The sequence below is a fragment of the Etheostoma spectabile genome, chromosome 8 (assembly GCF_008692095.1).
Source record: "Etheostoma spectabile isolate EspeVRDwgs_2016 chromosome 8, UIUC_Espe_1.0, whole genome shotgun sequence".
Lineage (NCBI taxonomy): Eukaryota > Metazoa > Chordata > Actinopteri > Perciformes > Percidae > Etheostoma > Etheostoma spectabile.
The window spans coordinates 15,069,120-15,084,208 of NC_045740.1; the positions used below are offsets into that span (position 1 = coordinate 15,069,120).

The 15,089-nt window shown below is 41.1% G+C and overlaps 1 protein-coding gene across 8 annotated transcripts in view; it reads left to right on the forward strand.

Annotated features, from left to right (window-relative positions):
- The window catches only part of LOC116693604 (transcription factor SOX-6), a 113,845-nt gene that overhangs the window by 74,597 nt on the left and 24,159 nt on the right, over window positions 1-15,089 (forward strand). For 6 of the 8 annotated variants that reach the window (XM_032522664.1, XM_032522668.1, XM_032522669.1 and 3 more), the window contains 3 exons: window positions 817-885; window positions 8,617-8,737; window positions 9,810-9,892. In XM_032522664.1, coding sequence (XP_032378555.1) covers window positions 817-885; window positions 8,617-8,737; window positions 9,810-9,892 — 273 coding nt within the window. The remainder of the gene's footprint in view (window positions 1-816; window positions 886-8,616; window positions 8,738-9,809; window positions 9,893-15,089) is intronic. The other 2 variants (XM_032522667.1, XM_032522670.1) reach the window with 1 other exon arrangement.

A 15,089-nucleotide genomic window follows, 5' to 3' on the forward strand; every position in this document is an offset into this window, starting at 1 on the left:
GGGGGGGGGGGTTCCAGAGGCATGCTGGGCGTTGTTGGTTGGCCTAGTAAACATGTCAATCTCACAGATTCAGTGTCAGTTAAGAGATTTTTTTCAGAAACGCTCCATTCAAAAATCTTGATCTTGAGTGCAGCGCGGCCATTAACCTGCAGCACCAAACGTCAGACTCCTTTTTCACTGTTGTTGAATCTTTTTGCCATTTGTTTTTGTTTTTACGTAGCTCACATGCATTCTCTTCTGGTATTTCTCATCTCCCACTTGATATTAACACTCATTGTTTGCGTTTTACCAATGTTTACCGCAAAATGACCCAGCATACTGGTTTGAATTGATTTCCCATTGAATTGAAGCCCATTCTTTCCATTTGAGAGCATTTCTAATTGATTTTATATTCAGATTTAGGAATAATTTCCAAAATCGGAATGTAAAGTTGATGATAAATGCTCTTAAATTGACAGAAGGTGCTCTCCCTACTCCATAAATATCATTGATGTGGTAAATAAAACACTAATATGGGGATACACACAGAATTACTTCTGTGTGCATGCACCCTTTCTTAAAATAATCAGAGTTTTTTACCCAGCTGTTTATTTTTATTTTTTTAATGATATATTAAAGCAGATTGTCTCCCATTAAACGAAAGAAACACAAACATTTGCCCAATTTTCAAAGCACAACAAAACTTCATTGCAGTCTTCATCTTCTCAGAATTATGGAAGAAATTCTATTATAAATTACATTATAGAAATAATATTAACATTTCTGTGTGTGTGTGTGTGTGTGTGTGTGTGTGTGTGTGTGTGTGTGTGTGCCCAGATTGCCAGACAGCAGCAGCAGCTCCTGCAGCAGCAGCACAAGATAAACATTCTCCAGCAACAGATCCAGGTAAGTTCTCAACTACCATCTCTCTCTCACACACACACACACACCCCTTGTTTCTTCCCCATCGTCTCTTGTTTTCTGTGTCCGTCTTTGGATGCTGTTAATGTCTCTTCTTTTGTCCTCCAACCCTGGAGGATCTAATTGTCCATTTTCCTCCTTTTCCAATATTATTAAGTCATGTTTGATTGGGAAACAACAATAACGTGAGAGGTTGTGAGGTTGTGACCTTTTCTTTTGTTTTGCCTGCTATTGAGAGGTTCGGCAGTGGCACCACATCAGCCTTGCATTTATACGGAGGCATGCGCACGCACACACACACACACACACACACACACACACACACACACACACACGCTGACCCAGTAATTGCCCTGGTTATGGCCAGATCATTTACTGCTGCATTGATCAGTCAGCGATCGATATCCCAGCATCCTCTAGGCTTCCTCCTACTCTCTCTTTCTCTCTTTTTCTATTTATTAACATACAGTATGTTTCCTCTCTTCCCCCCCGACCTGCACTCCTCTCTGTCTGTTTCAATCAGACGTTTTATGTACCTCTCAGCTCACGTCATGCCTCTGCTGTTTCTTGTGCCGTGTAAATACTGCAACTTTCATAATTCGAGCCCATAAAAATGAATTGCAAAAATAAATGCAGGCAATATGCAGATGAAATACATCACTTGCTGTTTCATTCACACTTCTTATTCAGCCCGGATTCTATTTGTTTCCTTTTCTTTTTCACACTCTCATTCTGTTACATCGTGCCACCTGATGCTCTGAGACTTATGATCTGTGTGCGCTGTACGTTGTGTACATGCAAACCCACCAAGAAATTCCCCCCAGGGGCAAGCCAAATTTGCGCACTGCGGTTAATAGCCATGTGGGAACTTAACCAGCCTGTATTTCTTTTTTTTTAAGTGGTTGGATTGCTACTGAATTAAATCGGCTTGTGAGACAATCTCAATCTACTTTCCGCTGTGACTGGTTTAGTCCCGTCCCTTACCCCTTTTACCCCCCATTGGTCCTGAGCTTTGGATCTCCCTGTGCTCCAGAGGTGTGATCTAGTTAACAAGAGCCTGTTTTTTATCCTCTCCTTCTTTTCTTTTATTTTTATGACGAGCTCCCACCCCTGGATCTTAATAAAGCTCGGATCGGACTTCATTAGGACTCCGAGCCCCAGGGGAGAGCAAGTCCATAAAAAAACAGCTCCTACTTGGATCCTCTTCCGCACAGTGAAGCATGGATACTGTGTCATGTTTGGTTTTGAGGATTAAGGACATGCAGAAAATAGCTCTTGAGAGCAGCATGTTATCATGTAGAACTTTAAAACCATCGGCTGTAAATTCAGGTGAAACATACTCCACATATTCCAATCAGTTTTTTATTTTCTATGTCAAATTTAAATCAAAACGGCCAGAATGACTTTAATCAGCTGTTTAGTGAAGGTACAAAAATAAATGCACAAAAGAGTCCCAAAAAAAAGAATTTGTTTTCATTGAAAGGTTGCTAAATATTTAATGCATCACAGCTGGGTGTGCAGCAATGTCTCATAATTAAAACAATGGCATTTCTTGGTGAACAAACCCAGTTTAGTAAGAACCATTTGGTCTATCTACTGTACAGAGGTTTATAATTATAATGGCCAAGCTCCAAGGCTTATTCACTGGTGTACGGGCTGTTTACACTGTGTCGGATGTGTGTTGGCTTTAAACACACAGGCAGCGCTGCACTGGTCTGTTTCCACTTATCAAATCCAGACCTGAGCTCCTCTCAGGCCAATACTCTGAGGAGCTGACCAAATGCTACTGTTTCAGCTGAAAAGAATAGGCCTTAGTGTGGTAAAGCCCCTTTTTTTTTTTTTTTTTTAGATTTGCCGGTAGTTGTTTATATCTTAATTTGAAACACTAAATGTTGCCCAGATGGACAAAATAAGAACCCCCCCAAAAAATTTAGCTAGATAAGTGGAACAGTTGCAACTCTTTGATGTGTTCAGTTACACATGCCAGCTGTTGCATCATCACGGCAAATAAAGTTAACCGACTTTCAGTGATTAATTAGCATAAATTGTATGACTTATTATACAGTCTTATCTGTTTCTGATTTATGAACGGAGACAATAAAATCCCAGTGAGGAGTTGTTTTCAGCCCTTTTTTCCAGTTCTGCCTCTCATCATTCCGTCTTTCTCCTTTGTCCGTGGATGGTGTCAGTGTGTTTGTCAGTGTGGTGCGATGTTGTAGAATTTGGGGGGTGGGGGGGCAGCTGTAGTTCAAAGTAACCCAGGTTTCCTGTCATGTGGTTTTAAATGGTGTGGAGAGTCAGCGGGGGATGTCCACGGGTTAAAGAAACGCTTCCGAAGGCCCCATTCTGATAGATATGGTTACACACACACACATACAGACACGCATGCACACCCAAACATGTGAAGAAACAAACTGACCAGCTGATATTTTTACATCAAATGTACATACATGCATACAAAAGTCACACACATATATGTAAGTACACATAAACAGGTATCTGATACTAAGTAAAAGTACAGTCAGCTGATATTACTGCATAAACGCACACATGGACAGTTCATATACATTTCCCTGATCCCATCCACACAACAACACACATGCAAAAACACACACATATAGGCAGACACACATACTTACGCACAGGGGTGGTGGGCCCTTTGTGTGCCGTAGGCAAAGTGGCCCAGCCCAGCCTGGTGGCTGACAGGCATGTGTCTTTGTTAAGTCAGTTCCTATAATGGTTCTCATATGTGGCCCATTTCCTTCGGGCCCACAAAGGCACAGGCCCTAACCGCACCGCCCAGGCCCTAGCTAACAGGCTAATTAATGACTGCAAAGCCGCACTCCTCCTTGTCCTCCTCCTCCCTCTCTCTGTTCTTCATTTATAACTCCTCTGTCTCCTCCTCCGCCTGCCCTCCTCCTCTTCTGTCTTTGAGTTCTTTTTGTTTTACGATTGTTTTTACTTTATAATTTAATCTTGTATTATCTTCTTCCACGGATGATGTAGTCAGCAGCCTGTTCCAAATGTAGAACATGCCGGCCCCTGTTGAAACACCATTAGCCCACTATTATTGGTGTTTACATTGGGACTAATTAAGGTACAGATATGGTTTTAACATTCATACTCTTAAGTCTCTCTGTAAAGTGATTCTTCATCACTGTTAGTCTTCTTATTAATAAAGCACTGGCGTACGATGAGGTTGTGAATAGTCTGGGTTAGGACAAACACGCACAAATACAACACACACACACACACACACACACACACACACACACACACACCAACATGCATAAGAACTAATGGAGCAGGCGAATGGCAGTTAGAAAGACAGGCAGCACCTACGTCAGCATATACAGCTTCAGACACACTAACTCGGAAAGCCATGGAAGGCCCATAACGTCGATTGGACTCACCAGCTATGGAGAATGGCTAATTCTTGACTTTGCAATGGCTCTCACTCCAGTGTATTAACCTGTGTCCCATAGAAGAAATGCAATAAGCATACAGTAATCCTGTGTGCTTCACCTAAAATCACCTCTTCATTGTGCACACATGGGAGTAGCAAGATGGTGGGAGAACAAAAAATGTAATTATGTGTAGATATATAGTGTTCTTATAGCTAGATTAAACAACATCTGGCAACTATGGGGCAAAAGCACAACACACTAAAAAAGCTCAGACTTGGTTTACCATTATCAAGTTGCTATGGCTAACATGTCATGCTTTAGCTTGTGTTTAACTCCTGAGAAAAAATGTGTCTTTAAAAAGTTAAATGCTTTCTTCAGTTTCTACTTGTTTAACGTTACTTCAACTTTCTGCTGTTTCAAGCTAAGCAGGTAGCCTTGTTTGAGCTTGTTTGCCAAAAACAGCTGGCTACAGTTTTATATGAGTTCAGTGATACTTGACTATACAATCCATACGCTGGCTGGAGAACCCAAAACAATGACCCAAGAATGACTGGAAGCAGCAAGAAAGTGGCAAAAAAACAGCTACCACGCAAGTACGACCAACTGTTAAAGAGCTTCACAATTGGCCATACTTGTGTTTTCAAAATAAACTAAATCAATCAGATTGCTCATTGGAGAATTAGTTTAAATACGTATTGTAGCAGACAATAGTAGTCGATTTAGAAAGAGAGAATTATTCAGAACAACTAAAAATTGAAAGAACTACTTGGATTTTTCAGGCCTCCATCGTGCTTCCAGAGGTCACTCCTTCTCAAACACACTGACATACAGCCACACCACATACACACTCATTGCCCTCTAACCCTGCTGGCCGTACACAAGAGGACCATTAATTCTGAGTGTGTGTCTGCACGTGTACACATGTTCCCTGTGCCTAGGTGTGTATGTCGATGTGTCTGGTGGGCAGTTAGAGGAAGGGGGCCTTGTGTTTTCTTAGGGGCTGAGCAGAGCGGGGGCCCCCGCAGCACCACCTTCCCCAGTCCATTCATCCAGCGCCCACCTCCCCCCCTCCCCTCCTCCCCCCTCCCCTTGGTAAAAGAAGATCTTTGTGTGTTTGCGCTAGTGAAGCAACCCCAGTCAGTCCCAGTGTTCCCAAAGGAATACAATGAATGGGAGCATTTTGTCCCACTCTATAACTTCACCCCCCCCCACCTTCCCCTAATCCCCTACTTCTCTCTTCTTCTTCTTCTCTTCTTCTTTTTTTTAAGCTATTCGGACAGACAGACTTGTTTTTATTCTTATTCTTTTTCCGTGTCACAAGACGTGGGACAGCTTGTGTCTGGGTGTGTGCATGGGAAAAATAGCCTGAACTTTCAATATGTATGTATGTGTGTGTGTGTGTGTGTGTGTGTGTGTGTGTGTGTGTGTGTGTGTGTGTGTGTGTGTGTCTGTGTGTGTCTGTGTGTGTCTGTGTGTGTATGTGTGTAATAAGGGCCTCCCAAGCTATCAGGCTTTTTGGTGTGTGACCTAAACAACCATGTCTGAAGAACTGGTCAGGTGATGAACACATGTAACTGCACGCTTACTGAACAATGCTAATGTGTGTCAATACATAAACACACGCACACACGCACACACACACACACACACAGCCTAATTGTAACCTTGACCCTAAAACCAAGTCTTAAGCCTCAAACTGCACTTTGATTAAGTGAAGACCAAACAAAATATTGGAAAAGTCCTTACAAGGTCTAAAACTCTTGTTGGTCCTCATAAATATACAAGACCAAGCCCACACATACGCACACTGGACACACTCTTTTTTGTTAAGGGTGCTCGGTTGACTGCATATATTTTTTTGAGCCACAGCTTTTCTAAAGTCGAATTATTTAAGTTCATAAAAATATTTAAATTTGTTCTCAAAAGGACAGATTATAAACACACAAACACAGGACCGGTCCGCTCAGCAGTTATGTTCATATTGGATATGTTTGCAGTTACATGATTTATTGTATTTTCTAGATGGGCATATACACATAATAAAAAACCTTTTTTGTTGGCTTTTTTCAATTATTTAACAATGATGGTGATGATGTTTCCTTAACCAGGTAGTGTTAGTTTACCATGCTCTGATTTCCAAGAGAGGATATTGAAAATGAAAGAGAGGTTGAAGCTGGACATTTAAATACATTGCCACTGAGCGTAATCGTGGCATTTTCTAGAAATCATCTGATATTGAAGTTCTGTTTTGTGAGTGGGTTGCATACTAGTTATTTTTATGTTCTTATCTATCTCTCTCTCTTTCTTTCTCTCTCTCTCTCTCTCTCTACTCAGTCATGCTCTTTGAACCTCCCTACCTCAAACCCTTGCACCCTCTCTCACACACTCCATATACATCCCAGAGGATGGTCATCTAAGTCAACCCCGTAACCCTGCAGTACAAATGCAAAGAAACACTGAAACCACACAACATGCGGATGCTGTAAATTTAGGCTCAAATGATGAACTGTCCCAGGAAGACAGCGGGAGGGCTCAGGGTGGTTAATGAATTGGTAGTAAAGAAGACAAATGGATTTAGATGGCATTGAATGGAAGCAAGGGAAGAAATGGACAATGAAAGAAAGGTGTCAACCATCGTTCATCTGAAAGAGTAACACATTAAAGAAAAAGAAGAAACAAGAAGAGCATGATGGGAGGAAGAGCAGATAGCGTCAAGAGTTGAAGAAAAGAAGTAAAATGAGAAGAAAAGGTTAAGAGAGAATTGGAGAGAAGTAGAAACAGGAGTAGGACATGGATAACGAAAGACAGACAGAGAGAAAAGACAAGAAAAGGAGATGAGAGGTAACGAGACAAACAAATTTACAAGACAGAAAAAATGAAGGAAAAGCAGAGGTGGAAGGGAAATGAATGAGACAGTCTGAGATATATAGAAGCCAAGATAATAGTGTGGTTAGCTGAAAATTGATGAAATACAGAGGAGGAAGTAAGAGAATGAATCTCAACTCATCTAAAAATAAATAATGGGGGGGAGGGGCACAAATCTGGGAAAGAGAAAGCTATAGAGAAGAAGAAAAAGGGAGACTGTCAAGAACAGGAAAAATAATAAACATTCACAAGTGATAAGAGACTGAGAGAAACAAAAATGATTTTCAAAAGAAGAAAGAGGAGAGGAGAGAAAATGGAGGTGGACGGTTGCAGTTAAAAAATCCTTGTAAAACTGGCATTGAATACATTTCTTTTGTACAGCTGATCCACAAAGACATTAAGATACAGCAACACAAATGCATTTTTTTGCACCCCCCAAAAATTTACAGTCATTCCTTTGGCTTATATTTTTTCAGCAAGTATAGAAATGTGACTGATACAAGTCCTCCAAATAGGCCTATTAGTCAATCCTTTTGTTCCAAAACACCTAATTTGCTTTTAATATTGATGCCTTTAACGTGTGTGAAAATCAAAACGTAACAATCAAGAAGGAAAAAAAACGAACAGGAAGCAAAGCCAAACAGAGAGACAGACAAAAAAGGAAAGACAAGAAAAGGAGACATGAGAGGGAAAGAGACAAACAATTTATGAGAGAGAACAGTTTAAAGAAAAGTGCGAGATAAAGGGAGAGATGGAAGGGAAGAGAGTGAGACAGCGCGGTGGTTCCAGCCCTAATAGATTCCCGCAGGCTCATCTTTGATATGCTCTCCTCGGTTCGAGCCTTCAGCGCCCTAACTCAGCCGAACCCACAGTTTTTAAGAGTCTTTCAAGCCGACATGAAAGGGAGCCGTTAGCCCCTCTGTTGTTTTAAAGGCATTTTGTTTCACATTTTTACACTTGTCTCTCAAGAATGTGCGTCTTTATTTGTTGTTTGGTCTCCGTTCTTTAACTCTTGTCTCTTTAATCCTGCTGAGCCTTTCCTCCTTGGAGTGTATGTGTTTGTCTTTTTACTGTATATGAGCTCTTTGGTTTTTGGTCAGCAGCCTTTGGAAATCTTGACCATTTCTTTTCCCTAATCTTTCCCTCTTAACAGTTATTCACCCGTTTCTCTTTTTTTATTTTACAGTAATTGTTTCTTTCTTCTGTGCTTCTTTGCTTCACTCTCCCTTTCTCTGCTATCGCATGACAGTCCTTTCTTTTTATCCTTTCATTATTCTTTTTTTTTTTTTGATTTGTGCACGTTTGCAGCATTTGTATAGCTAGGAGTGGTTGTGTGTGTTCGACAAGTTGATTTTTATGACATATTTCATGTATGGATTTAAAACATCTCTCTCCTCACTCACTCTCTGTCAATGTCTCTCTTCTCTCTCTCTCTCTCTCTTAGGTCCAGGGTCACATGGCTCCTCTGATGATCCCAGTGTTTCCTCACGACCAGCGGTCTCTGGCTGCTGCTGCTGCGGCACAGCAGGGCTTCCTCTTTCCACCGGGCATGTCCTACAAGCCAGGTATACAAACACACACACACACACACACTCACACGCAGAAATCCCAGTCTATGTTAATGAGGTGTGTCAGGTGAGGAATGTTCTGGAAATGAGCGAAGAGATTTACAAGCTCTGCTTGTTCACGTCAGGAACAATACATTGGACACAGTGAGGACTGGAATGTCTCCTTTATGGAGGGCTGAAAGCGTATCAGTTGCACACATCTGCAACATGGAATTTCACACTTTCACACACACACACACACACACAAAAACACACTCAAGCATGTTCTCCTGGTACGCTTCAACCTAACAATGGACACAGAAGGATGACGCAGACAGACAAAACACATGATTCCACAAATCACATGTTAAGACTTGCATTCATGTTGCATGTTTTCAGCAATCCACAAGGATTTTGTACAAAAAGCCTCAACAACTCACTTCAACACACTTCAAGTACACATCTTCTCATTGTAGGATTCACAGCACCACCTGCTTTTTCCCTCTTTCCTCGTCCTTCACACATTCTTTTCTTTCATGCATTTCTCCAGGTGCTCGCACCACTGCTCGCACCACTGACCCTCCATACTACATACAGAATAATCCTGGTTTATTTCTATTGCGTGAGCATACACTCCCACAAGGCCACAAAGTGAGGCAGAAATGAAGAAAGGGATTAAAAAGCCATTATTCCACACTCTCCTTTGACTTTGGTCTGTTTTTAACAAAGGCTCAGACATGGAAAGCCTTTTAGGGACAAACAGCAGGGGTTACTATACACGGCTACTTGTATATGCATTTATGAATGCATATACAAGAGCGATCAGAGTTCAAGAGCAACGGACTTCAACTCTGATCGCCAGAGTCTCAAGCACCCGTGTGTACCGACAATGGGCGTTATTAACCTTTGGATACAACACTTGTGACCCTTCGTGTTTCATTTTCCATTAATAAACATGAGTAAAAAAAGGAGCGCAAGACAGGAACAAGTAAGGAGGCAAAGGGGGAGACAGACAGAGGTTGGCTGAAGGTAGGCAGTAATCTGCCTTCCCCCACCACTCTCTATAACATGTTTTGTTTTGGTTTTTCAACAGGTGAGAATTACCCCATGCAGTTCATTCCATCTACCATGGCAGCTGCAGCGGCGTCTGGACTCAGCCCTTTACAACTACAGGTAATACAAAAACACCTTGTCTCCTGAGATTTTATCAAAAATCACCCATCACGTTCTCATACCTAAACTACAGAATAGGTTGTCACGTATATGACTTCAGTTAAGTACAGGGTGTGACAGCTAATGTGGCTAGTGGTTTTCCAAAAAGTTACTAGCCACTCAGCATCTTCACTAGCCCCTATTCTGTAAAAAAATAAGTTTTATTTGAATAACGTTGACTATGGTTTGCTGCAATTAACTTGAACAACCATATTTACAAACCTTTTAATTGTAAATGAGCACTGTAAACACCTAAATTAAGACAAAATATAACAATGCGGTCATCAAATGTTCCACTCTGATAATGTGTGTAAAGATCTTTTTTTGTATGAAAACTTGCCACCGAATAAGACACAGACATAAAAGAGTAGCTTCTCATGAATAGGCTAGGTGGTGCAAGGGTGTAGAAGATTGGTTGAAAGTAATTTTGAGCGCTCGTGTGTCACTTAGCAGCTGGCACATGCCCTTGGTGATGGGAAATTGTCCTGCTTCAAGCTCTCTCTGCAGTTCTACAAACGCTCATTAGGCTATATCACCTCACATGTGCGTTCACAGTCAACCTTTACCACTATTTTTTAAGGGAAGACGGTCTGAAATCCCCACAATATCTTAACAAAACCCAAGCTATCTGTATGGCTATCGCTAAGGAAGTAAGATCATTATTATTTTTTGTAATTGGGATGAACCTGTGGAGCCCCTAAAGGGGCAAACATGGAGAATTCTTTTTTTTCTTGTGTGAAATCTTTTCTCATCAGCATGTGAGAAACCAATCTCAGGCTAGCAAAATGATGCCAACAAAGTACTGCTAACGTTACATGGCTAAAGTTAATAATTCACGTTCAGACCAGAAAGTATTTTGTGCGCATGACAGGGCTGTAGTCAAGACCACCTTTGTCAAGTCCAGATAAGTCAAAGACCAGGACTAGTCGAGACCAAGTCAAGACCAACTTCAAAGAGGTTTGAGTCTCAGTCAAGACCGAGTCCAAAATGGTTTGAGTCTCAGTCAAGACCGAGTCAAAAAAGGTTTGATCCAGAGTCAAGACAAGTCCAGTGCAGAAAAAAGTCATGACAGCATCAAGACAATAATTTTGGGTTAATTGTTGATATAAAAGCAAAAACAGTACCCAGCATTTGCAAGTATAGCCATTCCCCTCGATATCTAATCTATTCTAATGTCTAGCTAACGCTAGCATACGTATGCTAACTATAGCCAGTTAGCTTTGTGTGTAACATAACCAAAACCCACCCATCTTGTAGAAACAAAGCTTAATATTTCATTCAATAAAATGATGGGACAAAATGAGCACTAATGTCAAAGGTCTTGCAGCATGTTGACAACGTGAATGCACGTTTTACCTAGCAGGCTAGGATTACGCTGTTGTGCTAACGTTAGCAAACATCAACATAGCGTTACCTAACTGTCTAAACTTGTGAAAAGCCAAACAACATCCCCTCCTAAACTGTGTTTCACTTTCCCTCCAATATAATTATAAACACAATAATGACACCTGGACTCGGTCAAGACCAAAAGCCATATTTGGCAAGACCAGTGGCCGAGAGCGCGTCAAGTTCAATCCAAATACCAGCAAGTTCGAGACAAGTCCGAGACCATAGAAAAACGGTCTTGAGTCCGTACTGGAGTCCGAGACCGGACTCGAGTACTACAGTCCTGGCACACAAGAATTTATTTTCCCCCCATGTCCCCTTAGGGGCTCTGTGTGAACCAACATAAAAGGTGAGTGATGTCTTTTCACAACAAAAGAATCAGACAGTGGAGTCAAGACTAGGAACAAACAGTTTGACAATGAAGTGGTGAAAAGGGTGTGGAGGTTGGTGGGCGTGTGTCTGTTTGTGCATGAGATATGCTTCAGCATTCATTTCTTAACTCATAAAAACACAAAACCAGGAAATATCTACTTTTTCACATTTAGCCATGATTAAAATTTTAATTAAAATTGCCTTTGTTCTTATCTAGACCTAAATTGTTTTACCTGCTTAAACGTAAACTAAAGGAAATCTTGAGTCATTATCCTGTTCTAGTGTTATGAAAAAAATGGTTGCATCATTTTGGAATTGGAGACTGTGTCAGAATAAAGCAAACTAAAGAAGTGCCTCTTCAATATCTATGACAAAAACTTGAGTGAATGTTTCACAACCAAATAAACAACTGTAGCAGAATCCAAGTTTCAGAACAGGCACATTAGGAACAAGGACTTGACCACAAGGGTGAAGGGTTTGTACACTGTGAAGGTACATATTGATCTAAATCTAAGGGTGTAACCAGCAGACTAGAAACCGAGACAATTGTACATAAGTGAGTAGACAAATAAAAAAAGTCAGTAAAGATAAGGAACATTGGCAAAATAAGTGAAACTCCAACATGTGCCAACCTCGCCCTGAGTGTGTAAAACCTGCAACATTTTCATAAAATAAAAAAACCTTTTCAGTGCTTAATATCCATTACCCGCTCAACTACACAGGTGTGATTTGAACTAAACCTGGTGCATGATCTCATGTATTGTGTATATGAGATCTAGAGGCGGCCAAGGTTATTGTGAAACCTGCTGAGTCCCTGGTAGATTTTACATGGGAAAACACATCAGGCAAGAGTAATAAAAAAGAAAAGAAGAACGAACTGTTTTGCACCAGAAATTAAATCTGTCATGACTGGAACAACAGAAATAAAACCAATGAATGCCACCCTAGCGTCAATACAAATAATACCACCAAAATAATTGGCCTGCTACGTTATTGTTTCCTGACGTTGGTTCTTTGTACAACTAACCAATAGTCTCCATCCTGCTCCATATTACAGTTAATGTTCCAGCCTGGTCTCACAGAATTCCGTGGAATGATCACAAACTATTATCAGCGCGTTATGTGCCACAACGGAAAACAATGCCAAAGTAAAGTCAATGAGAAGATGACGTAGCATTAAGAGCGACAACAATGAGGAGTAGTATGAAAGCCCGAAAATCCACATTGGGATGTTGGTTGAGGTAGTGGATGGGCCCAACAACATAATAACTTTCACCCGGGAGACCAAAGATCGTGTCCCGCCTATCACGATTCCTAAACCCAACCCGTCCGCTGTATATGGCCATCCCATTCTTCTTTTCCTAAACACAACCCGTTGTTGTCCCGCACCCACAACCTTTTCCTTAACAGAAGGGGCCATGTTCATTTCACGGAATTATTCAGACTTTTCAGCGATTCCGTAAAACTGCCACAGATTTTGAGATGACTTTTTTACATAAAACAACATTCTGCATTTGTTATAGAAGCTCTACAGGTCGATGCTAACATGTTAGCCCGCTTAATGGCTGCCTGTCAGCTGTGTCAGACAAAAGCTGTTATGATGAATCACAGAGGAATTCTGCCCCACCAGCACAACACCTGGCCCCGGCAATTCATCAAGTCATTTATTGCTGCTTGACACCTGTGGTTTGAGAATAGTAGTTATCCATAATGGTTATCATAGAACATATTTGCAAAGAAAAAAAACTGAAACAAATGAAAAGAAAAATGAAAACGCTACTCCCTAAAGGCGGTTTGGAATTCTACAACACGACCCCATCCACCCTCCTGCTGTATCTGCTGTCATTAAAGAGAACAAAAGCCCTCAAAAGCTTTTTTACTGGCAAACAACATTGCTTCATCATGTCATTACCAGAATCCTTTTCTCAGTTTATTCAATTTGTATTGTGGTTTTCGCTTATCGAGGCCCTCATTAGCTGCTATTGACTTAGCGAAGCGCCGTGCTGCGCCGAGGGGATCGGAGCGGCGGCACAGCCTATCTCCACTCCTATCTCCACTCCAAGCTTGGAAATGATCAAAAGAGTCTCTTACCTCTCACAACGAGTGAGAGGTAAGAGGATGAATGATGTCGGAGATGCAAACTCATTCACATTTAAACACTGCACGAGACGTGGAGAATGACAGGCGGAGAGGAACCTGAATGAAAGAGGAAGCTTCTCATCACTGCGCTGGCTAAAAAATCGAGTATAGGAGACCGGGAGAAGGAGGAAGACAGAGAGCGTGGGGAAGTGTTCATGAGAGAAAAAAAAAGGGCGATTATCTGAGGAATGTTTGTGAGACGGAGGCGCTGGCTTTCAGCACATGTTTGGACATTGTTTTGACAACAATGCCTATGCCAAAAGCAATCATGATGAGATTTACGAGTTGTACTTGTTTAGTTATGTATCTCAATCATCTCAAACCTGGAGTGCCGGGAGCACTCTTTGTACTATGGTACAGTAGCGCATGCAGCGTAAAGAATCTTGAAGCGATGGATACAATAAAAACACCTGCATGGTGTACTGCTATCCAGCCCAACAGCCCTGCAATTAATGTTCACAGTGTGAAGTTGATGTGCTTAAATGAATCAACATGTCACCTTAGTATACCTATACAGACACGTATCATTCTGTAAGCCATAAATCTTTTTTAAGTGTCTTTGCTGTGTGGGAGCTGCTTGTTGGTGTGTCGGAGAACTCTACAACTACAGGGTTTCCTCCAGGACATTTGTCAATAATTGAACTTTGCCTTTGCTTTTCCCCAACTGAATAAAGTTGGGTTTTTCCCAACATTGCAGGTTAGATGGATTGCCATACAGCGGACATACTATGTATATTGTTTTTTTTTGTTAGATTGTTTAATTCATTATCATTATTATGTCAAACTGTTTCTGAATTTCAACGTTTTGTGTCCGAAGACCCCCTCAAAATTTAGATGGTGCATCTCAAGGGGTTAGTCCTCTTATTGTTTTTTGTTTTTTAAATGAAAGAATAAAAAACAAAATGACATGTTCCATTGTCATGTCAAATGTGATCAATTCAGTTACTGTAGTAGTAGTTGTCTGAACAATAGCCTAACTCAATACAGACATGGCCTTTGCTGTGAAATGTAGCACCTCTGCTTGATTTCTCAGACAGTCTGAATTAACGTGATTCTGATATGAGAAGATTTACATCCAAACTGATGAGTAGAACAGAACTATGCCACACTACCACCCTTTGGCCTTCATATAGTCCTTGTGGTTATGGAATAGTGCCACAGCATATAGCTATCTTTCTCAGCTTTATGGGCTCTCCCTTTTCGTAGGTGAGACATAGGCGTAGTTTACGTGAAAATCAAAAGTGGCCAGTGCAAACCCCCC